General features: G+C 37.0%; 1 protein-coding gene across 3 annotated transcripts in view; it reads right to left on the bottom strand.

The window, feature by feature from the left end:
- The window catches only part of GALNT3 (polypeptide N-acetylgalactosaminyltransferase 3), a 47,612-nt gene extending 20,285 nt beyond the window's left edge, over positions 1 to 27,327 (bottom strand). Inside the window, exons 1-12 of one of the 3 annotated variants that reach the window (XM_075028550.1) lie at positions 24,402 to 27,327; positions 17,575 to 18,172; positions 16,208 to 16,380; positions 14,814 to 14,963; positions 14,319 to 14,553; positions 13,431 to 13,548; positions 12,848 to 13,048; positions 11,608 to 11,739; positions 10,562 to 10,663; positions 7,787 to 7,939; positions 6,856 to 7,306; positions 4,398 to 4,553 (exon numbers count right to left, since the gene is read on the bottom strand). In XM_075028550.1, the coding sequence (XP_074884651.1) occupies positions 7,184 to 7,306; positions 7,787 to 7,939; positions 10,562 to 10,663; positions 11,608 to 11,739; positions 12,848 to 13,048; positions 13,431 to 13,548; positions 14,319 to 14,553; positions 14,814 to 14,963; positions 16,208 to 16,380; positions 17,575 to 18,086 (1,899 nt within the window). In that variant the 5' untranslated portion in view covers positions 18,087 to 18,172; positions 24,402 to 27,327 and the 3' untranslated portion in view covers positions 4,398 to 4,553; positions 6,856 to 7,183. Of the gene's footprint in view, positions 1 to 2,971; positions 4,554 to 6,855; positions 7,307 to 7,786; positions 7,940 to 10,561; positions 10,664 to 11,607; positions 11,740 to 12,847; positions 13,049 to 13,430; positions 13,549 to 14,318; positions 14,554 to 14,813; positions 14,964 to 16,207; positions 16,381 to 17,574; positions 18,173 to 24,401 lie in introns of those variants that run through there. The other 2 variants (XM_075028551.1, XM_075028552.1) reach the window with 2 other exon arrangements.
- Positions 27,328 to 27,825: the final 498 nt, after the last annotated feature.

Here is a 27,825-nt window from a genome sequence, read left to right as displayed (position 1 = left end):
ATTTGTTAAAACCAAAGCATTTTTACAGAAATTGTACTGGCTTTGGAGAACATTCAGTGAAACATCAGTAGAAAGAAAGTGTTTCTTGCTAATTTACCATATATGTTTATTAGACAGCCAAGATTTTTAAGGTCTGCAGAGCAATCCCATTAACTACACTAACTAGGGATACAGGCCTTGGTACCCGTCACTACTTCAGTGGGTGGTCTTGAAGGATCCAGACACCCTAGAAATGCAAAAATCAGGTCAAGGAATCCTGGTGAACCAGAAACAGAGCATATACCTGATTGACTCCCGTTAAGCAAAAAAATTGTTTCAAAAATAAAAATGGGCATTTCCAGCAGAAATTTTATGAAAGACATTCAGAAAAGCAATGTTATGAGAAAGTAAATTCTAACAAGCCAAAAGAACCTCAGTATGTATTAACCTATGGCTGTTGAGTCCCCCAAACCCTGTCTGGCTGTCTTACCTTCCAGAGGCTCCTATTTTTGCCAAAAAAAATGCACTTAAGCCTTTGAAATTATGCTACTGCATATGTCCAGTGGCACCAACATTCTGGCTGACTTCCTAAACAGAGTTAAGGAGAAAACAGATACTGAGAATCTAGAAATCAGGTTATCTTTGCATTTAAACTGACATAGGCAAGCATGAAAACCATCCTGGTTATAGCAGTGGCTTCCTTTTGCCCTGGAATAGGTGGATGATTGAGATTGCTCATGGTAAAGAGAAGGCAGACACAACGATGTCCACTTAAAAGTTGGGAGGTTAAAGGGACTGTCAGGAGGAAGGAAGAAAAAGCTAGTGGGATAGTCACATTCAAAAGAAGAACTACTTGATTCTCATCCCTCTCTATGTACTTTGGAGCAGTCTAACAGTAATGACATACTACTAGTAGCAGTTTCTATTGCTGCATTTGAGTTGTGCTGAGTCAACTTATTACAGTCCAAAATTCAGCTGTTTAATGAAGGGAGACAGCTCTCCAGTCACCCTCTTACTTTGGTCTGGTAACTAGCTCTACCTGAAACACTGAAAGGATCTTTTTAAAACCCACCAAATCACAATGGATTTCATATTCCCAAGATGATGGCTAACCTGCCTCAATCAGGTAGGCCATAACATAGTGCCTCAGCCATCAGTTGATACCTTCCACAATTAGTCAGTCTTATCTTAGGACAAGCCAGTCCAATTCAACTGAGAATAAAATTTCACATACAGTATCTGGGAACATAATATTTTAGAGTAGCATATTTATTTTGAGGTCATTATCCCTAGGAAATTCTCCACTCTTAACAAAAAGCTTTCCTTGTGCTTTGTGCACTCTAACACAATGCAGCATGAGAAATACACCAGGGATAAAGCACAGGAATTTTAAAAAAATAAACCATAACAACTAGCCATTTTAATGTGCACTGTTCAAGTATAATATAATAAAGTATTATTAGTGGTAGTAAATAAAGTGTGTGAAAAGTTGATCAAATATGTATCTAAAAAGGGAAGCCAGGATTTAAAGTTTTAGTAAGAAAGTAACAAAAGTTGATGTATCACATTAGCCGTCTTCTAGTTCAGTTGCAGACAGAAACAAAACGAAATGAGAATAAAGGTATTTCATATAATAATAATAATAATAAAAAAATCAATTTGAAGTTTTAATTCCAGTTGACACCCCTTCAAAATTTGAAGCTGTACAGCACCAAGCTGTAACCCAGAGAGAAGAAAAATAATGATTTGACATGCAAGCCATAGATTAAAATGAGAAAATAAGAACTTAAATTAGGAACAGGAAAAAAAAAACCTACAAAAATTAAAATATTAAGTGAACAAGGGTACTGTTTGAAACATCTATGTTTGAGATTAATTTTTGTAGGGTTGCTGGTTGTAGTAGTAAATGCCACTTTAGCAACATAAACATTATTCATTAAACAATTCTTATTCCTTACCGGCAAGCTTTTTTATTCCTGAAACTCCTCTATCCAATGTAAACAGATACAGTACCTATCAGAAAATACAGCATTTCTGGTTTTTATTTTGCATAAGGAGCTGAATTGTCAGTTCCTAGCTTTTCAGTGTGTGAATATAATGTTGATCTGATTCTAAATGACTTTTAAATGCAATTTCCCATCATAAAACCAATCAACCAGAACCTCCATCATGTAAAACTATTTCATGAGGAAGAGGGTTGGGCAGAAATATGACATTCACTTTTGGGGGGATTTTACTTTTGTTTGCTGAGCCTGGGAACATCAGTGTGTAATTGTAGTCTCTGTATGGAATGCTGTACAATTTTAAATCATTGTATCCATTCCCCCCAAAAAACAAAGGGCACCCAGTCTAGACAGATATTTCCAATACAGCTCTTTCCCCATCCATCTAGCTCCTTCCTAGTCTGATTTTCTTTTCCTCTTCTGGTTTCCAACCCTTTGATAGTGTTTTACTTTTGAAAGGTTTTTTTCTTCCTTTAAAAATGGTACTCTTGTATGAATTTGTCCCTCAGACAGCATAGAAACTGAACAAGACATGCTAAAGTTATTATTGCTACCCCTTATAAAACATAAAGTCAAGCTAACATTTACATTATAAAGGACAGAATCAGATATTGTAGATTTAACTTTAAAAATGTACTTTTCAAAAACTTTTGAAGAGGGCAACATAAAGTGAAGGGTTAATGCAACAAAGCTTTTTAATAAAAATCCATGGGTTTTGGTTTTGGTTTGTTTTTTTTTTTTTTTAATATCATAATATTAAACTACTACTTGAAATATTATTGTGCTATTGACACAAGCGCAGGTTTGGACAGCATGTTTTAGCAATTAAGTCCCTACTTGAAGAATTCAGGAGATATATTAAAATACAGAAAAGATTACATGTCCCTTCCTTGGAACATTTGATAGAAAGTACAACCTTAAAGGAGATCTGTGCACAAGAAGTTCAAAGGACTGGCTATAGTTCTGACAGCCACTGAAATCAAGACCCCGACATCTCAATCTAATATTATAATCTTGATCAGATGCATAAGATTATATCAGGCTAATTCAAAAAATGTGGGAGATTATTCTTTAGGAGGAAAGTAGTTTCCACAAGTTCTTTCAGTTTCATGTACTTCTCAGTTACAGTAATTCAACATATTTAAAGAAATATATACAGCAAAACATAAAGTACAGAAAAGTTAGTACTGCACTGTAGAACATACTATAATTACTCAAGAGAATCATGTTGGTGGAATAAGTTATGTCAAGGAGAACATCTGCTTCTGCCCTCTAAAAAACCCTGTAAAATAGTTTAGTTTTCAGGAAAGATTGAAGGCTGATGGTAGAAAAGCACAGAGAAGATGCACAATAACTAATACTTGAACTGCTTGCAAATTTGCTTACTGCTGCTTTGTTATTACTTTTGAAAAATGTAATTAACTTTTAAAAAAAATCTTTTCTAAACCTCCAATCATATTTACAGATCTCCTATTGATATTCTGAAATTGTATGATATCTATATGTATACACACACATATATGTGCATATTTGGAAGTGCAATACTCAATGTAGACAAAGAAGTTAATTTCAGATGTTCAAACAGAACAAAAAAAGTCACTTATTGTCTTCCTCTGTTTATAGATCTGCTTCCCTCTCTTCTGGTAGGTAGTAGGGAGTCGAAGTAAACTCAATTGCTATTGTAATAAGTACTGCAAAAATACAGACTAAAATGTCACTCATAGTTTAAAGAACAGATAGTAAGCATTAAAAAAAAAAATAAAAAATTAGAGTGTTTCCAATAGTAGCAATGGTTAAAAAGCCTACATTAAAGCATATTATGAATTTTTGACTATTGACCTATGCTAGGCCAGAAAAGAAATCTCAAAAAATGAAAGGAAAATCTTAAAGAGGATTTTAAATCACAGAATAAGTTTTCCCCTTCCACAGCTAGAACTGAACACAAAATATAATAATCAGGTGACCTACTATACCTAATCTTTGTAGAAAACAGAGTGACAAGTACATATATTGCTATATCTGCTATAATATGGTCTTAGATTACCAACTAGAAAAACAAAAAAAGACAAAGTGGAGCTCCTCTAGCACTGCTCATGAAAAGATTCCCAACTCCAAGTTCAACAGAACACTTGTTTCCTTGCAATTTAAATTCTATCCGGGTTTGGAATTTTACCTCTAAAAAGAAAAGTGTGTAATGAGTAGATAAATGATGTTTCATATATGCAAATTCCAATCTAACAAGTTTGCAAGAGAAACAGGTTGCATGAAGAAATTTAGTGGTATTAAAAATAATATAATACATTTGCTGTATAACACGAACTAGGAACTTCAAGAACTCAGGTCCTTTTAAACAGTTATGCTAAATACCTTGTCTTCTAGAACAGGTTCCTTGAACACTCAGTTTCCATTTCATACCTGGGGATCAACACAGCACAGCTGCTGTCTTACGTAATGTCCCATCCTCTATTCATATTTGTTGAACAATTTTCTCATTGACCTGCATCCTATTTTTCCTCAACTCCTTCTCCAGTTTGTCAAGAACATTTGTTGCCCTTCCAATATTGGTTTGATCTGTGAAAGTAATAAGAATACTTTGTATTCCATTACTGAATTATGGAAATATTTATCAGAGGGCACAGGCAGATCTTGCTGCAATGCCATTCGACACAGCCTTCCAGTTTCATGTGGCATTAATAACCCTTCCCAGTACAGTCTTTTTAACAGTTTATGTCCACACTGTAGCAAGTTATTTTAATTCATACGGCTTTAACTTCACAGGATATTCTCACAGGTATCAACAAAACCCTTACAGAAGCCAAGACATGACTTAAAGGCATGATTATCAAGCCAGAAAAAGAAATTAGCTTAAATTAATGCTCTGACAAATTCTTGCTGGTCCTTGCTTATTCACTTCTTGTCTTTTAGATGACTTAGAACTACTGAAAGGATTTCTTCTTGCTTTTCTTCAGAAGCTGAATTCATTAGTCAGATACTGTTAAATTAACCAGATATATGTTCCCTCCCCTGTTAGAAATAAAAAACCCCTACTTCATCATCCATCCATCCACCAGACTCTACAGAGAAATTAGTATGTATATGTAGTGATATTGTTTATTTACCAGGACAAAAGGACAAATTTAATATTAGTGTATTTTGTCCTATTCAATCTTTAATACCCACCCCTTCAAATCTATTCTCAGCTTTATACTTGATCATGCAGCCAAATATTTTTCTTTGTCTTCACTTTAAAAATTTGAATTTCATTTTCTTTTGGCAGCCATGAAATTTTCCTTAATCACCCTCCTCTTATAAGTACAGTACTTAAAGGAAATACTAAGCATTTCCTAAAATACAGTTACTAGCTGCATCTAACTACACCTGATCTTATTGCTCAACTTTCCACAGTTATGTGCACCTTTCTTGAGATTCTGATGATTAAAGAGTATATTACTAAGCTGGTTGCTATTATATCTCCTATTTTCTTCCATTTGAATAGATACTATAGATGTTCAACACAATTCTTTCAACAAGATGCAAAGTCTAAGTACCTTTCTACCTTTGATGTTTCCCATGCTTACTTAATAACACTGGCACTACTAGACAACAGTAAGTCTTTTCCTTGTCTTTATTCTGCTGGTTCCTTCCCTTCCTAGAAGTTTATTGTTTTAATTTCATAGCCATTTTCCTCCCATATCATAACACATGCAAATTTAAGGTTATTTTTAAACCTCCATAATTTGCATAAACCAATTAACTCTTCTCCAGATCAGAATATAAAATTTTATTATGAAATAGAGTTTGCCTTATTAAAGTGCAATTTTATGTGATCTTAGATGCTTTAAGGGTTGGATGGTCATTAATCTCACATTCATACCCTGAAGTAGACATTTTCAAGTAAGCATATATCTGTGTTCCTAAAGAGCACATTTCTGTGTGAAGGCCTAAGATAATCACAGTCAGAAAATGGGCATGATTGGTGTTTGCAAGGGAAGACCAACTGGAGGGTGTTTAACAACAATGCATCCAGTAAAATAACCAAAGAAATATATATGTATGTTTTTAAATACTTAATCAAAGGAAGACTATTTATGAAGTCATAGCTGTACGTGACCTATTGAAGTATACTTGCAGATGCTTACAAGAATACAATATTTCATGAAAAGGGCTAGCAGAATAGTTAGGAAGGCCAAGGTCTCACTTTGACTGATAAAACTGAGGTCAGTCCTTTGTAAAAAAAGGGGGAAACAGCAAGAAAAAGAAAAAAAAAAGAACATGCAAATGTTTGCACAAGAAATTACGTACAGATAACATTAGGAACCTGTTAGCTAAACGTTACATAAATCACTAAAAGCTACCAAAAAAAGTGGGTTTAGTAGATAACATGTACTTTAAAAGCAATAATGAGCAAAATGCTGAAAAAATGTGTTAATGTTAAGCAGCTCGGAAATCTATTCCTATATAACTTCATAATAAATTTTAAATTTTATGAAATATGAAAAACCTATACAAAAAGTTTTGGCTAAACAAAAAGATATTAATGTCAGAATAAGCAGATTTTCCATTAAAATAATCATACATACAAATTTCAGTAAGAATGATCTTTTTCTTCTAGAAAAGAAGAATTGACTTGCTAGAAGCTGAGCACAGTGTGGTAGCCTATTTGGCTTTAACCTGAAGGTAAAATATTTAATTTTTCAAGTGAATGAACTTAAAAAATACTGAGAAAGGTGCAGTGAGTAAATGATTAAAAAAAATTAAAAATTAGTCAACCAATTGAGCATAAAAATATACATATAAAGTGTCTTGGTTTTTAGACAGTATACAATAATTTCTCATAATTCTACAGAGAAAACTAGTCTTCAGAAGTACTTACAGTATGTGGAAAAACAATATACATACGATCCCCAAGGTGAAAGAGGACTATAGGATCCATGAATCAGTGGTCAATATATAAAGTCTTATCATAGAAATATTGTAAACATTTTTCTTAATTTGGATCTCAATCATCTTTGGTATAACAGACTCCTAGGGAATCTCGGATGACACATTTTACATCCAACTTAAATAAGAGGGAAAAGAAACTTTAAACATTTTGCATTTGAAGTATGCATCACTTAAAAATGCAGTATACATATATGATCACAGTTTAGAATGGATCTTTTCTTTTAATAAAAATGCTTCTGGCCTATAAATATCAAATCTTAATTGTTCTGGCCAAAGATCCACTTCTGGAAGGGGTCTGAAGGATTACAGGATGCCAAACTCGGATGCTCTCCGTTTCCTGTAAGGCACATATGTAGTGCTGCATTGTACAGAGTTTGATCCTAAAGTGAGTAAAAAAGGAGGGAAAAAAAAGAAAGTGAACAAACAATGAGCATGCTATTTCCCCCCAATCTTTTTTTCCCAAGTTCATTGTTGTTAAAGAATAAGGCCATACAGAGAGTGCAGACAGGGGCCAGCAAACAAACATTAGTAGTATGCAAGTTCCAACTTAATTTTTTAGGAATTTTTAAAAAAAATATAAAAAAAACCCACCACAAAACATTTGGATTGACTTCCAGACGGATGCTCAGACACACACTAAAGGACTGACTGTTTTTGTAAGTGAACTAGTGAAATTATCAAGTTTTGAGCTGGTAACTGAAAAGCTGAAATTATCTACATTTTCCTACCAGAAATAAAATTACTCCTTTTTGGCTTTTGAGTTTTGTTTCATTGGGGTTTTCTGTTTTGTTGGAAATCAAAAATTAACTCATATAAAAAATCACTGATAAAAATGCTGATTCACTGCACAGTCCAAATACCTTTTGATGCAGCCATTGCTCTTCTCCAACAGTGAAGGTTCTCTGGCCTTTGTAGTTACATTCGCGAAGATGCACAGGTCCTTTAGAAGCATGCAGACAAAGTTCCTTCTGAATGTTATGTCGAATTTCATGATGTGCAGAATATTCAAAGTACTATTTAAATAAGTTTTAAAAGGTTCAGTAAATAAACACAAACAAGAGTATTAAACTAAATTTACCCTTTGAAATTCCAAAACACAAATAGATTTGTTATTCAACAATTTGAGACTACAGAATAATTTCTCTGATCTTTAGCATGTATGCTTTAAAAGTGGTTACAAAACTGAAGACATTTTTTAATACTAATGCAATGGAATATATTTAGAAGTCCTTAGATGTATAAATTGCAAATGACACCTTGTGTATTATGATGCAAGATCTCATTGCTTGCTCCCCCAGGAATCATATATAATTCAAGGAGACAAACTGAAGAGTTGAGATAGTTGCATGGATAACTTAAAATTTGGCATTTCTTAACTTTAAAAATCTTTATTCAATTTTTGTTGCTGGATTTTGTTTTTCCTTAGAGCAACAACAAAAAAATCATTTGTTACATCGAACAATACTGATTGCTGTACATCAACTTTTGTTGCTTGATCTAAACCATAATGCTAACAATAGGATGCTGTTATGTTCTCTTATGAGCTAGCCATTCAAAAAGTAATGGAAGCATGTATTTTGTGAGTGAATTTCACCAATTTTTCCTGACAGCAGAGTACTCTTAAGGCTCAGGAATTCTAGGCTATAATTCCAATCTTAAAAGGGATTTAATTCTAACAGTTTCAGACACAGCTGTCCTTTTATACCTCTAGTCCTACCCTACCATCCTGGTCTCTTCCTTTTCTCCCTCATTAAATAGCAGAGTTCCTATCATTACATCCCACTACCACTGTTTCTTGTCTCCATGTGTCAGCCTTCTTCACCATATCTTTCCTTTGACTATTAAGAACAGGCTCAGTTAGCTCCCTGTTGCTTTCAACTGTCTGTCCAATTGGTCAGCTTCCGCCTCCTCACTGCCTTGGCATCAATGGGAATAACACTGAGGAACAAACACGCATCTCACTCTTAAGTCTCTGTGCCCAACTCCCTGAAACAGGTACTGATAGGAGTGACCTACTTAGTTACTTAGCTCTCAGACATAGTAATTAAATCTGTTACTCTGACTTAATCTGTTCTGATTTATCTTTTGCACTCCAACATCTCTGCAAGCCCTGAAAATATGACTTGAAAGCTAGGTTTAATATTGGATATTGAGATGCTATTGAGATGGACATGTTCCCAGCCCCAGAATATTCTAAAGAGGAAAAATGATAAACAGTTGATGTACAACTCTGAAAACTAGGTTCTCTCTTCCACTCCATTCTCCTACCTCAAATATATGCATGAAGACAACAGGTAGCACAGAAAATGTCAGCCTACACTGGTAAAGTCTGGTAAAGAACATAAAACTGAAAATAGGGTATTGTAATGGGAAGGGTTAAGTAAGCAAATATGCACACCTCTTGTGCTTTGCCAACAAAACCTATATTAAAATTCTCTGAAGGTTGGCATTTAAAGGGATTCAGACTGTTATTTTATGGCAGGAGGAAAAACAAAACACACAACACTTGAAAGCACGGAGTTTTAGTACAGTCCAAGATAACTTAGAGAGAGATGACAATAGAAGCATACAGCAGATCTCTTAATACAGTGTCTTGGTACAGTGTTCTGCATTAATGACTCTGACAATGTGAAAAGGCTAATATAGTATTAATCCACAACAGAATAAAAAAAAAGTTCAGTACTGTAAGAAGCTAACATAACAGCATAGATTTTAATCTAGACAGTTTTGCATCTCCCACAAAAATTGATTAGGAAAGCATTAAGTAACTAGGATCATGTGTCTGAGTTTTCACAGTGCCATCAATGGATGGCTTTTAAGATTGAAGATTTTATTTAAAAAATGAAAAATTACAACTATATTCTAAAAAAACTTTTAAACCTTTGTTGACCTTTAGTTTACAGTTGATAAATTTTATTCACCAAATAACTCTTTGAGGCAACAGAGAAGTGTTCATTTCTGGGCAGGGAAGGAGACGTTACTTTTATTAGTATTACAGCAGTGCCTGAAGGATTCAGTATCTGACATCTATTGCAAATTATACTGTAGAAGAAACAGAGCACCGTTGCAGCCTCCAAGAGCTATGCACCAAAGAGAGCTCCTCTTGGACAAATTCAATCATATTATTCACTTGCATTAGCCAGTACAGGATAGACCACTTTGACCTCACATTATGAGGCTGCAAGCATGATAGGGAAGGTGGCTCAGTCCTGACCACTTGGTCTCTCATTGGCCGGATTCCCACCATCTTCCTTGACAGTGCGAGTCCTGGTGGCAGAGAAAGAAGCAATAGGAGGAAGCATAAGGAAAGGAAGAATTAAGAAGACAACACTTACAAGAAAGTAGTAAGGGTAGGATGAAAAGATTTTGCACAGAAAGGAGAGATCAAGTGAAGCAGGGCAATTGTGTTAAAAATCTGAATCTGTATGCTGAACGTAAAATGTTAGAATTGGGACACAACATGAAGAGCAGTATGAAATTTTCCTTGAAAAATATATATAGGAATTAACACTTTAAAAAAGTGAGAGAGAGATTGCATATTAAAAATTAGTCCATTTCTCTAAAGTAAATTAAAACTTTAAGATGGTAAGGTTACAGTTGAATAGATCATAAAAATCAGGTATCAAATATCTTACCTGATTTCCTCCAAGTCCATGACAAGAATACATAATCAATGGTTTGCCACCATGGTTATTTTCACCAACATCCAGACACATGCGGTTACCTGTATTTTTTAACTAAAGAAAGGATGTTACCAGAAAAAAAAAGAAAGAAGCTCAGTGGGGACGACAAAAAATTAAACTGTCTCATTTGTATACAAAACTAACCTTTGGCTTAACAACAATTACAGCTGTTAGTTCATTTTTACTTTCTGCTATGCTCAAATCTAAAAATCCTTGTCTCAGTTAATCTTTTCTAACCCAAAGCCTAGTAACTATGTTATGGCTGTCTACAGCCACACCCTGTGAATTATTAGGCTACTGGTGTACAAGGTTACTCTTACTTAAATTACGATTTGAACAGATACACATAAAATATTCAAAATTGGAGGAAGGGAAAGTTTTATTTGTAAATACATGCTAAACCATCACATTCACCTCAAACTAAGAATTATTAGTTGTTTAATATTTTTTTGGTTTTAGCAATGCAATGTCTAAGAAGTTATTTGGCAGAGGAAATGCAATGGTCTTTAAAAAAAACATACATATAACTATAAACACACATTTTCTTCATCACAAACCTAATTCTGAGAAGCAAACAGCTGTCCAGTTTTCCTTATTAACACAAACTAAAAATTTTCTCAGACTTCTTACTATATAAAGCTAAATTTACCTTGATAATTCAGGAAATCTCCCACCACCGGCTTAGTACTTTTGTGTTGTTTTAACTGTTAGTGATAGGCAGAATGTTGCTTATCTTAGCAGGTTGTAAGATCACATTAAGCAAGGCTACTGTTAGTTATCAAGAAGCTTTGCTTAAATTTCATATCGTCATTGACAAAGCTATAAAATACTCAAATAGCAAGGTATGCAGAAGAGATTCTTTGTCCAGAGCAGTGACAGAAAACCCTAGGGCAGTTAATGATAGCCAAAATGTAAATACAATGGCTAAGGTAGCACAAAAGATTAGTAAACTTCTTGGATTATGGAAGACTGTAGAGAATAATTAAAATTAAACTTACATATCCAGAAAACAAAGGATTCAGGTCTGGCACATATGCTTCTGGATAAACATTACTGAGATACCAGGTAAAATTTTTACACTGCAGACGGTGCCTTAAATCAAGTCTCTTTGAAATGTCTCCAAATGTTTTCTGTTAGAGGAAGGGAAGTAAGGGTGGAAGAGAAATATACTAAGGTTACTAGTATCAATTTTGTACATATAAATCTATGATATTCTGTACTGTAGTATTAAACAAGTTTTAAGCTTCATTTGTTGATTTTTTTTTTAAATACTGTACTACTACTGTTACTGCTGTTTGTTTTTCAGTGTCATAACACCACTGACATCCTGCCTGCAGCATTTCAAAGCACAGGCAAGAAAAATACAATACAACATGGAAACAAGAGAAGCATCCTTAGTCCCAAGGGTTAACACAGCGCCATGAACTGGGAAAGTACAAAAAAGACCATTCGGATGGCAGCTATAAAGCTAACTGATCTCATGAAAAGGAGTGAGCCAAAATAATGAATTAGATTAATTAAATAATTAGCATAGTAGTGAATACAATGCAGAATGTTCCAGAGAAAATTCAGTTGTCTAGCTGCTAAATATGCTTAGGAAATCTAATGCTATTCGTGATACAATAGTCACAAAGATTTATCATACGAAGGGAGAAAAAATAGCTTCTTGAAGAAAACTCTAGATTCCAGATGGTGAAAGACCAAAGCTCAGAAAACACAAAAATAAATAAACCAACAGCCAACCCCCCTGAATTTAACTTAAGTTTTTAAGCAGATAGACAGGATGGATATCTATCATTGAATAAGCTTTATTCTGCAGCTAAAGAACAACAAAACCTGCTTTTTAAGTAAAATTGCTAAGCAACTTGAGAGTAATGAGAAATTATGTTTCTCACTCCAAAAAAGAAGTTAGTTTGCATTTTGTATGCTCAGTAGCTTTCCTCATGCTCTTCTGGCAGTTCCAGTAGCTTCTCAATGCAAACAACTCAGGATTTTAGAGAATGTATGAAAAAACCCCTACCAATCAAAAAACCCACCACACAAAATGACACTATCACCACCCAAACACTTAAGTTTTTTCATGTTTGTTGGGCCTATACCATTAAGCAAACTGAACTCTGTCTTTTCATTAAAATATCTAGAATCCTTACGTACTTTGTCAATAAATAACTTTTGCTCACCAAAACTTTCAACGCAGCAAGTGTGATTTCTAATACCACCACCACCACCACCACCTACTTGTTTCACAATTTTTGCTGCCTCTGTGTTTCTTCGGTAAAATATTTCTTTATATTCATCCATCCACACTTCTGCAAGGCGGACTTGATTACGTGTGATCACTTGAGTACCTTTTGGGAAAGTATGGGGACTCTTGCTGCGAAAGACATGGCCAACAACAGAGCAAGGCATGATCTCCAACTGTCCACCACATTGCCATACCTAATAATAACATTTTTTGTGTAAGTGCACTGCAATTAAAATTAAGGGGGTGGAAAAAAAAAATTCAGCAATGTTATTGTTTACCAGAAAAAACCCCAAACCACTAACAATAGTGCATATATCAGGCATACCATAAGTGAATTTCCCAATCAGGTAAACCCTGGAAATGTACATTTCAGCTATCAACCCTAAACACATATTAAAAAAAAAATAAAAAAATTCTATTCAGTTCGTATTTTCTTTCATAGGTCATTAGTAATTCATTTTCCATGTCCTAGTTGGCTGAGTCAGCAGGGAAGTCAAGACCTAATACTAATTTGTCCTAAAAAATCCTGTACACTGTCAGTATAGAGACCCCTGTTAATTAAGTAGCTAAACTTACTCTGAAAGACATTTCTATATTTTCACCTCCCCATATTTCCATTTCTTCATCATAGCTTCCAATGTGTTCAAAGTAGTCTTTTGATATTGAAAAGAGACCTCCAGCAAAAGTAGGTGTTCTGCAAAAAGAGAAATTTACTGAGGAAGATAGGATTCAAATAGGTAGGTTTTTTTGAATATAGATGTAAAAGCATGGTATAACTGTTCTAGGAAGTTCCCATGCATTTGTCAGTGTTTCACTACATTGATATATTTTCCTGGCATAGATAATACTTCAGGTAATTAAATCTGCCCACATCGAGTCTCATTTGACAGTTTAATTGTCATTTCTTAACAACCAGTTTAGACTAATGACTGCTGGTACAGAAGACAGCATCAGGAAAAATAATACATTTTTTTCTGTGTAGAGGATATCAAGTGGTTATTACTCCTCCAAACCAGTAACCTGTCTGTGGCCAAAGCACATAAAATTATCATCAAATGCACCACTGTAACAGTCTAGTATTTTGGTGCTCTGAATGTTTGTTATTATCCCTTCAAGGTTGATGAATGAGGAGCCAGAACCTGTGGTACTGTCTCTGAAAAGAGCTCTTTATAATCCTCCTCTTCCCTCTCCCTCCTGATGAAAAAAATATATAGAAATTGCTTACTATGTTCCTACTGTATGTAGAAAAAAGGTAAAGCAGAGCAATTACTGTCTTAAGGAAACTATATTTTCACGAAAGCTTTAAAATTTACAATGTGGTTCTTAAAGTATTACAAAAACCATCTAAGATGCTAAGACTTCTGATCATAATCATCTGAAGAACCTGTTCATTTACAAACTGCTGTTCGTAACAAAAAAACATGAAAAATAAAGGATTTAAAATATTATTCAAATTATGTTTACCGAATTGGATAGGTTTCATCTTTTCTTCTTTTATTTTCATGTTTAGGAAGAGACTCCCATCCAAATGACAAACTCCAGTCAAAATTTCCTCTGTTGTGGCTGTGCCCATAAGGAGATGGTTTACTGAATTCAAAAGTATTGAGATCTATAGAAGCAATATCAGGGCTTACAACAGCAACAGGGTTCTCAGCTATTCTTGCCAATAATGGCTCTAACCAGCCATAAAAGCATTCACCTATGGAGAAAATGGGAACAAGCACTGAATTTTTACTTCACTATAAAGTAGTACACAGGGAATATTTTAACATGCCCACAGCAAGCCAATATGCACTGCTTTTAAGTAACATTGCTAGTTATATTTTCAATAATATAAAATAGCAATAGGAAAGATGATACATTGCTAATGTTCATAATTGATAAAAAAATCTGCATCATTAAATCAAAGAGGAGAACAGCATTATAAACAGACTTGGCATAGTTACAGGTTACACTTACAGTGAGCATCCAGAAAGGTGAGGGTCTCTCCTGTTGCTGCTGAAGCTCCCAACAACCGTGCAGTGATTAGACCCTTTCTTTCCTTTTGACGGACTACTTTAACTATTTGAAATTGTTTCACATATTCATCTAGTTTATCATGCAAGTATTCTAGAAAGACAAATCAGTTTCAGGATATTGAGTGTATATACGTGCCACTGCCTAAAATTTTACATTATTAAACTAACAGGATAAACAATTCAGATTAATCCCAGGAATGACCTCAACACCAAAGCAGTAAACAATTCCTGACTCTGGAATGTTATTTTAGAGGCTGCGTTTTGCTGGGGGTGGGGGCGTAGGAAGAGGTGACTGGCAGAGAACAGGAGGTGGAACACAAAAAATATTCTAAAAGAGAAAGGACATGTGCTAGTACATCTACATCTCTTCTGCAGTATTAACAGTTTAAGTATCAATTCAAAATTCATTTTCAGAGCAAATGGATCATGTACCTAGTTACTCAAGTTATCTACAGAACATGCAAATTTTTTCCTTAATGATGGCACATTTTACACACAGTTTTCAAAGGCTACAATATTTACAACAGCAACAGAAGCTACATAAAAAGTTCTTTAAATGTGCAAAATTTGAGAAACAACCCCACATCCCTCATTAAACATCCCACATCATCTTCCTTCCTCTGTCCATCCTTATTATTAATCTGTATTACTAAACACACTTCACATCCGAGTGTGGCAGTATCAGAACCCAGGACAGTCAATATACTAAATGCAGACTTGCAAAAAGTGTAAATACATTAATATAAGCATGTATGTATAGACATGTTAATCTGAAGTTAAGCACATAAAGTTTTTTGAACTTGCATTTATGATCTCACTTAGTATACATTCAATTATTTTTGGCAGTCAGCTTGAGTATTGAAGATTATTCTTCCATTAAATAATTTTACTTTCTAGGAAAGACATTTCCCTTCATATTAATGTAATTAATTTGCATAAAGACAATCACTATGATAAAATGCAAATTGCTACAAGCATTGGATGATTTATCCTTGGATACTTTGTTCTATAAATTGTAATTGGTTTGAAGCACAAATTACAAAGCTACTTGTCATGCAACTAGTTATGCAGTTTAAGCAGCACTAGAATTGGAATAATCAGAAATGGGATTTAAAAACCTTTTAGAGGACAATAATTTCATATTTGACTACCTTATGAAAAAAAGATGGGGGAGAACTATTTTATAGAAAAAGAAAGGAACAAAACCACTTAGAATACCATTATACATGTTAATGGTGGTTAAGAGATATCCTCTTTTAACCAATTTATCTGCAATCCTAACATGTCTTAAATTAAAAAAAAAAAAAATCAAGAGAAAATAGAAAGACTTCTTACCATCTACACTGGCATCATCCACCAAAATAATCTCCTTTAGCAGTATGGCAGGAGATGTGTACATCACACTGTGAACGGTTCTGAGCAGAGTAGACCATGCTTCATTATGAAAAACTATTATAATACTTGTGGTTGGCAATGGCGGGCAACGCTTGAACTTTTGTTCAATACACCTACAGATTAGAAAGTGTCAAATGTTACAAAATGGACAAAGAGTTTTCACTCAAACTCTTAAAAGAAACCCTTCTCTTTCTAGTACAAAGCTTTATATGTATGGACATTAAATATTTCAGCTTCTCAGCTTTCCATCCCAGTTTTGGAGCACAAAGGCAGGAGCTCCAGCTGGAGAAGCTGTATAAAATATTTTTTAAAAATATGATGAATAAGAATGCCACTTGAACAACTGACTCAATTCTGCTTCTGTCTCACAAACATTTGAGGACATTTCATATAGCATCCAGGTGTTCAAAAAGAAATGTTATTGTATTGAGCTGCAAAATCAGACTCCCATTCAAGTGAAACAATTTTAAACCCACAGTTTTTCAAGATTGATGTATTCTGAACATAAATTTAAATCCAATTGCAAGTCAATATGACAAGACAACACTTCTGTATTCATAAGCTGCACACTTACAGTTTATTGCCTGTCAACTTTAGAGACTGGAAGACTCCCCAAGGTAATTATCACAGCCATTGCCTCACAAAGTACACAGGCAAAAACTCACCAGTTATGCTCTAGCAAAGGTTATCGTGAGCTGCATCACGTGTAGCGTGATATTCATACTACCAGCAGCAGCTCAGAAAGGCTAGTCACTTCTGACACAGATAGTTGAGAACATAAAATCTGACACTGACAGAGAATGGTCATAACCAAAACCCACTCTACCCAAGTCCTACAGTCCTCATTAATAAATTTTTTCAATACTACAAGACTGCTGAGGTGTTCTATTGCCTTCTTAAACAGTTTACAATTCTAATTATGCTGGTGGTTTTATTAACACTGAATACTAAAAAAAAAATGGCAGGGGGAAATGGTGTTTTAAACTGGGAAAAAGTTTAAACTACATTTTTAGTTCTCTTCTAAGTAAAACTCAGCAGGCTTCCAGAAAGTCACTCAAAAATTGTATCTTAAAGGCAATAGCAGAAAACCTTATTTAAATATGTTTACTTGGAATGCAAAACCATGAAAGAAGTGAGCCGTTCTAAACTCTCTTGGCTTTGGCACTGTGGCTCATTATGTACGGCCAACCATTACGTATAGCTAGGAGACTTTCTTAAACTATCACCTAATGCTGAACTTAAACCACTTTGCAGTCTGCATTTCTGACAATTTTTTCAACTATCAGGACATACACGTTTCAACATACTCAGGAGGTCGAGTGTCTGGTCCAAGATCTCGGTGTAAAGAAATCCTATCACTTGCAAATGCATTAAAACAGTGTTTTTCTTCTCCACGCTGTTTTTCTTTCTGTTCTTCTGAACTTAAATTGATGGGTTTAAATGCTTTACCAGAAGCTCCAGGAGCATTAGGATCTTGAAGGGGTCGATCTAGAAAGGGTTTTAGTTCCACTGCAGTATAGTGTCCTGGCAAACAGCGTCTCTCTCCAGTAATCTTAGTTTGCCTAACAGGTGCTTTTATCTGCATTTTTGGCTTTGCACCTTTGATATTGTTCATAGCATTTAACATGAGACCTAACATATGACTTTTCTTCCCAGCAACTGGCTCAATCCCTGCTTCATCTTTAAAATCTTGAACACCCACTTCTTTTTGTAATAAAAATAAAAATACCAGAAAGACAAACACAATAATGCTAAACTTCCAAAGTTTCCAGTGAAAAAATAATTTCTTGAATAGTTTAGGTGTTTTTTTCAAAGCCATTCTAGTTTTAAAAAATTATCATAAGACCAAAGTTTTGTGGATTATGTTCTTCAAATAGGTCACAGCATTTCTTGAAATTATAACACCTGTAAATTAAAACAAAAAGTATTAACTTAGACATCTAGTATATTCAACAATGTAAAACCACAAGAAATTAATAGGCAGAATTTTTTTACCACCCCAACTCTCAAACATTATGTGTCCATCACTTAAAGATACATCAAAACTATCTGTAAGATACCTAAAAAGCACTTTCCCTCTTTTGGTTTGGTTTGGTTTCGGGGGGGGGGGGGGGCGTTGGTGTGTTTTTTTGTTTTTGTGTTTTTGGGGTTTTTTTTTAATACACTTCAAATAGAAGAACCAGAATGCAGGCACACCACTAAGAACAAAACACTATTTCTACACAATGCCAGTACTTCACATTAATTTTCTCCCAAATGCTGAAAATTAAGTTGTTTAAAATCAGAGGAAAGTGTTGTTTTAAGTCTACCAGAAGCAGGGATTTTTAGGTCAATGATGGGATAGAAGAAAAACAGATGGAATCAATACAGTAAGTTCAAGTTGCATGTAAGAAATAGCCACATAAAAAGTGAACTATAAAGACAGGAAGAACTTCTCAATCAACTTATTTCAGCAATTTGGAAATTTTCAATATTAAAAAAATAAAATCCATTTCAAGATCACACTTAAGTAATCAGACTTCAAGTGGGAAATTTTTATATTAATTTAGTTATGTAGTATACATGTTCAATGCAGGCTTACTACAGGTAATTTGGAGTAGGTTAATTTAGCCTGAGGAACAAGTAATCATTCTGTATATTTTTTTCATTCACTTGTACTGCATTTTCTGTCATGTGCTGCTGCAACTCATCAAGAGAACATGTCAAAGAGCTCTCCTCTTTCAGGAACTCTGCCACTATTTTTTTCACAGACAAGTAATTATGCAGCAGCTTTCAAAGATGTGGAACTATGAAAAACAATTGAGGGCTACCAGAATGCAAGTGATTTGAATTAAATTCTCTCTGCAAAATTGGCAGTTTACAAGAAGGGGAAAAATAAAAACCAGCCTGAATTCAAAGCACAGCTTTATTTTTGTGTAAGTTGTATATATATATGAACTGAGAAAAGAAATAAGCAGCATCTAGATAAAAGCCACAGTTAATTCCCACTTAATAACTACTGACCACAGAATTGCAAAAAAATGCTTTTCTATTTCATCCATTGAAATACAAATAGATTCTGCATTTCTTACTTGCAATTAACATATACTCAGGAAGAGATATAGCTTATAGAAAACAGAAAAAACCCTCACCCAGTGTCCTTGAAGAATTTGCAGGATAAGTTAAGCATTTGGATTTGTTCACATTATAGTTTATTTCAAAGCTTATGTCAGCTTTTTTAATAAGCCCATACATTCAAACCACAGTATTACCATAGAGCTATTGTTATAAGAATGCAGAGGGTAAGCTCATTACAGCATTGCCACATAGATCCTAAAAGGTACCAAAAATGTGCTTCACAAGGCTCACAAAATTTCCAAGAAAACCCATTAAAAACATCCAGTCCACTTCTGTCTCACACGTTATTTTCCCATTTTAATTTAGTGCTGAAAAATTTGTACTACAACACTGATACCTATACACTGCAAGACTACGACTAAAAACTTTCTTTCCTGATGAAAGGATTGCAACCAATTTACCAAAGCGCCCCATTAAAAATGCCTTGTTTTCTCACAATGTCTGGTGGGTTGATCTTGGCTGTCTGCTACACACCCACACAGCCACTCTTTCACTCCCCCTCCTCAACATGACAGCGGAGAGACAATAAGATGGAAAAGCACATGGGTTGAGATAAGGACAGTGTGATCACCTACCCGTTACTGTCACAGGGAAAAGAGACTTGAGGATGATTATTTTTAATTGGCAATAAATTAAATTTGAGTAGGATAGTGAGAAACAAAGACAAAATTAAATCCACCTCCCCAGGCTCAACTTCATTCCTTCATTCCCAACTCTTCTATCTCCTTTCTCCCAAGTGGCATAGAGGGGATGGAGAATGAGAGTTGGGGCCAGATCTTAACACTTCATCTCTGCCACTGCTTCCTTTTCACACTTTTCCCCTGTTCCGACACGGGTTCTTTCCACGGGGTACAGTAGTTCAGCAAAAAACTGCTTCAGCATGGGTCATCCACAGGTCGCAGTTTCTGCCAGGATATTGCTCCTGCATGGGCTCTCCATGGGCTGTATCTTCCTTCAAGGCATATTCACCTGCTACAGCATGGGGTTCTGCATGGGCTGCAGTATGGATATCTGCTCTAGCATGATCCTTCATGGGCTGCAGAGAATTATCTTCTTCACCATAGTCTTCTCCATGAGCTGCAGCAGGACAACCTGCTTCACCATAGGCTTCTCCATGGGCTGCAGGGGAATATCTGCTCTGGTGCCTGGAACATCTCCTCCCTTCCTTCTTCACTGACCTTGGTACCTGCAGGGTTGTTTCTCTCACGTTTTCCTCACTCCTCTCTCTCACAGCTGCTGTGCAGCATTTTTTAGCCTTTCTGAAATACCTTATCACAGAGGCACTATCTGCTACACTGGGTGGCTCAGCTTTGGCTAGCAGTGGGTCCATTTTAGAGCTGGCTGGAACCAGCTGTGTCCAGCACTGGGGCAGCCCCTGGTCTCTTCTCACAGAAGCCACCCCTGCAGTCATCCCCACGTCTCAACCTTGCCATGTAAATGCAATACACTATGTAAGCCACTAAGCATAAGTACAGATTAGCACGCAGCAAGAAGACTGTAACTTGTAAAACTACCATTGCTAAATCTGCAATGGCTCTGCCTGAGTCTACAGCCTCTGCAACCTGGTAACCAGGAATGTTTACATAACACCATAAAAAAAGAAATCACATTACTGTTTCTCAGTGCACCATGCACAACCACATATGATATTAGTAAATCTTAAAGCTTGGGAATCAATAAGTAATATATCTTCCTCAAATATAAAAAAGAAAACACATCTTATTTTTATATTTGAAGTACTTAATATTATATGAGAGGCCTGGCAACTTCTTTATCTCACAAGCAGTCATTAGGCACAGTCAATCAGGCAAACACCCTGGGAGCAAGGCATTAGCATCGGTTGGCTGGTTGGTTTGTTTCCAAACATTGTTGCCCTCAAATTTCTTTTATATCACTAAACATGCAACAATGTTGCACCTTCCTCTAGGCCTCTTCCTCGTGGTAAAGAGACTTAAATTTGTCCGTGACAAGGGAAAGGTTAAGCTTTAATGAACACTACTTAAAGGGTAGAAAAATTACATGGTATGGCTACATATCTGTTATCTGCCTTTGTACCAGAGAAATCTTTTAACTAATTTAACAATTACCTTAGAGAGTTGAAGTTTTGGTTGTCAGATTTCCACTGTATATCTTCAGCATTTCAATTAATGCAGCAATATTTACTTATGCTACACTATGTCATAATTTTTTTTTTCCTCCTAGTTTTATGTTTACTACAGGAACTTTGGCATCATTGCCTCCAGCCACAAAAAGGAAAAATGGACTACAACTTACCAAAGATTTCTTCCATAGATATTTAGCACATACTTCAGACTTTTGCTGCTGCTGCTTTGATGCTAACACACTAACTGATTCTTCACAAAACATCAAAAGTACATATGTACATTTTTAGCAAAAACTTAAACTAAATTACTGTTATTTTTATTTGGGATTATTTCCTGCACAAATCGAGCATATACAAATCCTTAGAATACTCAAGATCAGTACAACACAATGTTCAAGATACCTGGAAATCAAAATCTAAATGCATTCAGAACATTTCTTGCACTACCTGTGTTTTGCGTACATCTGTCTTCAGACAAATAAGTCATTAAAGACTATAATGAGCAGACCTAATGAGCAACCAAGAACATAGAGTAATTTATTCAGCATTTGTTTTCTTATGTAACTATATTCACTTTGATCTGCATACACTGACTTATCTTTGACAACATATTTCCTTGTATTGGATACACCCGTCTTGGCTGCTCACGTCTAACCACAGCAGGCTACCATAACACACAGGTGAAATGTGTCTGTCCCTAGAAATTAAAAGACAACTCACCTGAGTTAAGTTGTTGCAACAGAGCAACACAAGTTAACCCTTTCAATGTGGATTAGTATGCTACAGTAGCATACATGGCAGCACGCTGTGCAAGAAACAAGTGCAAGTGGTGTTTCTTTTTTAGAGAAAGGATCAAGTGATAGCCTTGGGATAGTATGTGCAGCAGAGGTGGACAAACATGGGCTTGTTTGCCACAAACATACAGCAAACTCTTTGATATAGACAAATGCTGAGTATAGTTTTATTGACAAAATATCCCATAGGGTTATCGCTTACAATAAGACAAGAGCTCTTTGTCACACAGAATAGTAGCAGCTTCCAGAACACAGACTACATTGTCCAAAGAACTTCTGCCATGAAAGCTGTATCTTCTTCAGGGGTTTTACCAGGATAATTTTATTGTCAGAAATAGAATCTTTATTCCCCACAAATGCCTCACACATTTTTATGGCATAGCAATGTCAGTAAGCACAGACCAAGCTACTGTTTCATCCTCCAGGACATGCTGAAGAAATATGTGGCATGATTAAACTCCCTGAGGTGACTGTTCAGCAAAGTGTTTCATCTTCTATTCATTAGTGTTATTTTCACTAATAGTAGTCTAGATTCTTACAGTACTTTGAAATAATTAGCCCTAAACATCAAAAGTTGGATTTTAGGGGGGTTTTTTTCCTCTTTTTTTTTTTTTTAAGAAGAAAATAACCAGAAAACTATTATGTACTACAAAAGTCTTCTAAAAGTGCCAAAAAGCAGCTGCTACACTACTTCAAACCACATCACGTGGGTAGTGTGTGAATTCAATACACAGCCTATGTTACATTATGCCACCCACTAACTCTGATGTCAGACTGTCTGCAAAAACTCTGGCTTACAAGCAAGCCTCACTACAGTAGCCAACATGTACACAACTCTGACTTTTTGTTAGTTTGGTCTGAACAACACTGTAGACAATCATCTTTTTAAAAAAAATTAAAATGTCAGAATAACCCAAATTAGCAGAAATTCTTTCAGACCAGGTCAGTGAGGAGAAATTTATTGGGGTTAGTATCAACAATGTACTTGACCTCCATTTTTTTAATAAAACTGTTTTAAGATCTACTTTTATCTGACTGTTGAATAGTGTTCTAATATTTCCAGAGAATGTTGCTTATGGAACATAAAAAAAATTAACAATATAAAATACTAAGTAAAAAATACTAAAAAAAAGCTTAAGAAAAAAATAACTCAAAAAAGAGAAAAATAGGAAAAAAGCCCCTTCAGAATTATTCTAATCATAACTACTTAACTACACAAGTTTGCTTCACCCTTAATCTCTTCTGCGACTCCAGAAGCACAGTCTCATTAAAAAGCTTGTCTATTTTTTTCTTATTATATAAGTATACAATCCTTTCATCAAGACCTTAATGCCCCCTTAATCAGAAAGTGGGTGTGTGAGTAGAAACACTGAACAAATTCTTTAGAAAAAAAAAGACCTGACACTCATGATTAATTGTTCTCACCAAATTAGCAAAAGGCTGCCAAAGATGTACAATAACATATATTGGGATACTTTACCTGTAAGAAGTGCTACTTTCACCACTGGTATTTCTGAAACTAAAATTCTAGACAGGGCTTTTTGTTTTCTTTGCATGAATACCAATGTAGATGCTACTAAAACATTAGCTACTGAAATAATCAGTTTGGTAAGTGATATTCTCGTCTTCTACCACCATGGAAATAGTGTTTTTTCTAGCAGCAAAAAAAAATTATAAATAAATCACTGAACAAAACTGTTTCCACTTCCTAGGAGTACATCCCAGAACATGCACTTACATTACCACCTCTTGTGACAGACTAAGAAACATTCAATTTGGAGTGAACTTTTCATACAGGTTTAGCTGAATATAGAATACAAAGTCTCTCCATACAATCAAAACCATTCAAAAGCACTTCAGAATTTGGGGAAAATGAACACAATTATTGAAGTTTACCAAACTATGCTACTGTTTACAAGAATTTTACAAGCCCTTGGCTTAAATAAAGGAAAAAATTATAAAATGAAGTGTACTGAAGTTAAAGATTAAGGCTTCACATGAAAAGGAGAAACAGAATCAGCTGGCTAGTTTCTATCTCTACACTTGCCACAAAAGATACTTGCTTCTCTGCTCCACTAAGAATTCCTACTGAAAACAGTCCTAGATCAGGCACACATACCTAGAAGAAATAGATTCACAAACCCAGATACTGTTCCTCCGGGTACATTCTTTGACGTTCAGCCAGTAGAGATGTGGTTCTACTCCTGAAAAAAAGTTTTAAGAGGAATACTGAATGTATTCAGTTCCCGAGTCTTAGTTTTAGAAACATTAAGGGCACAGATTATTCTAGCAAAGACTGGACATAATCTGCCCCAGTGATTATTACAGAAAAATCAGAAGCTGTAACTGATAACACAATAGGCTGAAGAAATTCAGAGCAGCAGCAGCCCAGAACGCCTAGCTGGAATACAACTTTGTAAACTATCTTCTTCAGCAGTTTCTTTGAGATTAAAAAAAGAAATCCCCCCCTCCCCCGCCCAGTCCCCTCCTTCTATGTATTTTAATGGAAGCGCTTTCAAAAACTCTTTCACAATGAGAACTACTACTATTTTTCTACAGCTAAGCACTGTACATGATAGGCAGGAGATAGTTCCCTGTGACAACAGATAGCATATTAAAAGTATACAGTAACCATATATTATAAAAAATATTTACAGCTTATTTCTACAGTCCTGGGACTATAAACATGCACTGAACTCAAATTGAAATTTCACTCAACTCTGCAGCTTCCTTTTTTTCTTGGCCAGATTGGTTTGGGCCTCTTAAAATCTTTTTAGACTGTCCCTAAAAATGCCGTGATGACAAGTGAGCACCATAGCAGCTGTAAAGTACTGTTTTAACTTAGAAGGATTAGTGTCCAATTTTCACTTAAGCACCAGAAAATAATCTCTGGATCGTAACCAAGGGAATTTTTTTTTGTTTGTTTTCCAGATTGTAGTATGTTTCTAAGATAATAAAAGCATCTGAGCATTAAGTGCAGGGCTTGAAATCACAGTTTTACACCCTAATTGGCCTTAAACTTTTAAGTTATTTAAGTGGTAAGTGTAAAGCAAAGCAAGTGTCCTCATGGATTTTTTGAGATTTACTGAGGTTTATTGGGTCAGCGACTGCTAAACTAATCTTTGTCAGAGTCTCCCAAAGGTGTCTTTGCTTTCCTCCTCTCCCCACTTGACTGGTTCTTTTCCAGCTATATTTCACTGCTGAATAATCTTACCTAACAACAAATAGTCATTTGACTATAGAATTTAATTACCAAGTTGCTGTCGGTAATTTTCCAACATGATTTCTCTGTTTGTAAGCAGAGCTATTTCCTGTGGCACGGTATCAGTTAATCTTAGGAAAAATTAGACAATGGTAGGACAGACAGCAAGTGAATAAAATCATGCTTTACGCAAGTAGACAAAATCTAGCACTTCGTGGTCTAGAAATTTGAGGCACTTTCAAATCTTCTAGAAGATTAGCACATAAATGAGCAAATTAGGAGGAAAAACTCATCAGTGCTCGTAGGTACCTTATCAGCAATTCATATTACGAACATGATTCTCTACATTGATTCCAAAAACCAGGAAGCCCTGCACTAGATATTGGCTCTCAGAACCGAGAGACCAGGCAACAGATTTATGCAGAGCAAAAAGGAATGTCTCAAAGCAATGCAGTTTGTCACCTAGAACCACAAACTTCGGGGAAATGACACAGAGAGAGCAATTAAATCTTGTTCCTATTTTGGCAGAAATCAAGATATCCAGGCTGCTGCTGATATTACCCCGCCCCAAAAAAGGGCAAAGTTAAATGGCAAGAGCAGTTACGAGGAGGAGGAAAACTGGTCTTCTGTTACTTCCCACAGCGCAACAAAAATAGTAGTTTGGGCTGTCTGTAACTAACTTAATTTTTACTTTGCTATGTTATTGAGAAGCCTTGAGATGATAGCAGCAGATGCCAAACTGACCAGGCCACTGAGCAAACCTAGCTAAAAAAAGAAACCAAAAGCTATAAGTTGGCTGTTCCGTCTCCATCTTCAACTTTGTCGCTTGGCTCGGCAGCATGATGCTAGCTTTAGTCAAGACTGAATAGATCAGTATAATTTATATTTTTTTGAACAAAAGATATTGCTTCGTAACAGAAGACTAACAGGTAAAACACTACTGAGGTGCACATGTAAAATTTGTATTTCCAGTAAGATAGTTTTTATTTGATGAATAAAACCCCTTATTAATAGATACTTCTTGGCACAGGCATATTTTCATGAAGTTAAAAAATATTGCGTGTCTGACGCTAAGGTCATCTATGTTACAATTCACTTTTCCTGTCAATTCTCCAGAGCCAAGAAAGTATTCCTAAGTACTGTCACCTGCCACACAGAAGTAAGACTACCAAACAATCTAGTAACTTAAAAGCACTTCATACAGGTTGAAATATACCAGAGGAAGCTGGCAACGTACACCATGAAACTATCACCCCGCTGTCATGAAATCAGCGCGGTGCTACGAACAAATACTCGGGCGGGCTCAGTACGTGGCAAGAGACACCTCCCTCGGTCAATACTTCTGGTTCGGACAGCGCGTCCGGCTGGTGGCCGGCACTTCGCGGAGACCCGTTTGCCCAGCTGCCAGGCAGCAGCGCCCTTCTCCGCAGCCTGAGCTCCTCGCCCCGTCTCACGTTTGCCCAGCGCGGGGCACGCAGGGCCGGCCCGGCCCCGGCCCCCTGGAAGGCCGCTGGGGCTGGCGGCGTCGGCGGGACTGGAGGGGGCTGCGCGTGGGGCGCGCGCGCGTGAGAACGTGCGCGGCTGGGGGGCAGCGCGCGTGCAGGGGTGCCTGAGGGGGATCCTCCGCCCCGGCCCCGGCCCCGCGCCTGCCCCAAGATCTCTTCATCGTGTCGCGACTCCCTCCCGCCTGTTGTGCCCCCGCGCCGCGCCGGGCGCACGCGGGCGGTTGGCGGGGAACGGAGGAGAAGCGGCACCGGGCGCTGCCCCGCCGCCGGCCGGCCACGGCCCCTCGCCACGGAGGAGCGGGGGGCCCCGCGGGGGGCTCCCGGGGCCAGCAGGCTCCCCCCCCCCCCCCGCGGCTCCCCCACTCACCTCGTCCGGCGGCAGGACGACGAAGGCGCTGTCCGCGCAAGCGGCCGCGGGCAAAGGGAGAACGCGGCGCCCTCCGTCGCTCCCGCCCCGGCCGGGAGGCCGCCCACGGCGCCAGGAGCCTGAAGCCGGGCGGGCTGCTACGGCTTCCGCTCAGCGGCCGCCAGGTGCGCGCGGGCGGGCTGCCGGCCCTGCGCTTGCGCGCTGCCCCGCCCTCACCTGGCGCCCAGGTGCGCGAGGCAGCTGCCGCCGGCGGGCTGCGGGGGCCGCGCGCGCCGCCCGCGACTCCGCGCTGGGGAGCGAGGCCTGGCCCGGGGGAGGGGAGAGAGGAGACCCTCAGCGGGCGGGGGGGGGACGGGACGGACACACACCGGGGGCGACAAGGGGACCAGGGGGCGACAAGGGGACCAGGGGGCGACAAGGGGACCAGGGGGCGACAAGGGGGCGCGGGCCCTGGGCCGCAGGAGCGCCT

Source organism: Buteo buteo, chromosome 5 (assembly GCF_964188355.1).
Source record: "Buteo buteo chromosome 5, bButBut1.hap1.1, whole genome shotgun sequence".
In the NCBI taxonomy this organism is placed as follows: domain Eukaryota; kingdom Metazoa; phylum Chordata; class Aves; order Accipitriformes; family Accipitridae; genus Buteo; species Buteo buteo.
Note: the sequence above shows the minus strand (reverse complement) of the source record. Positions and strands in the feature narration are given on the sequence as shown.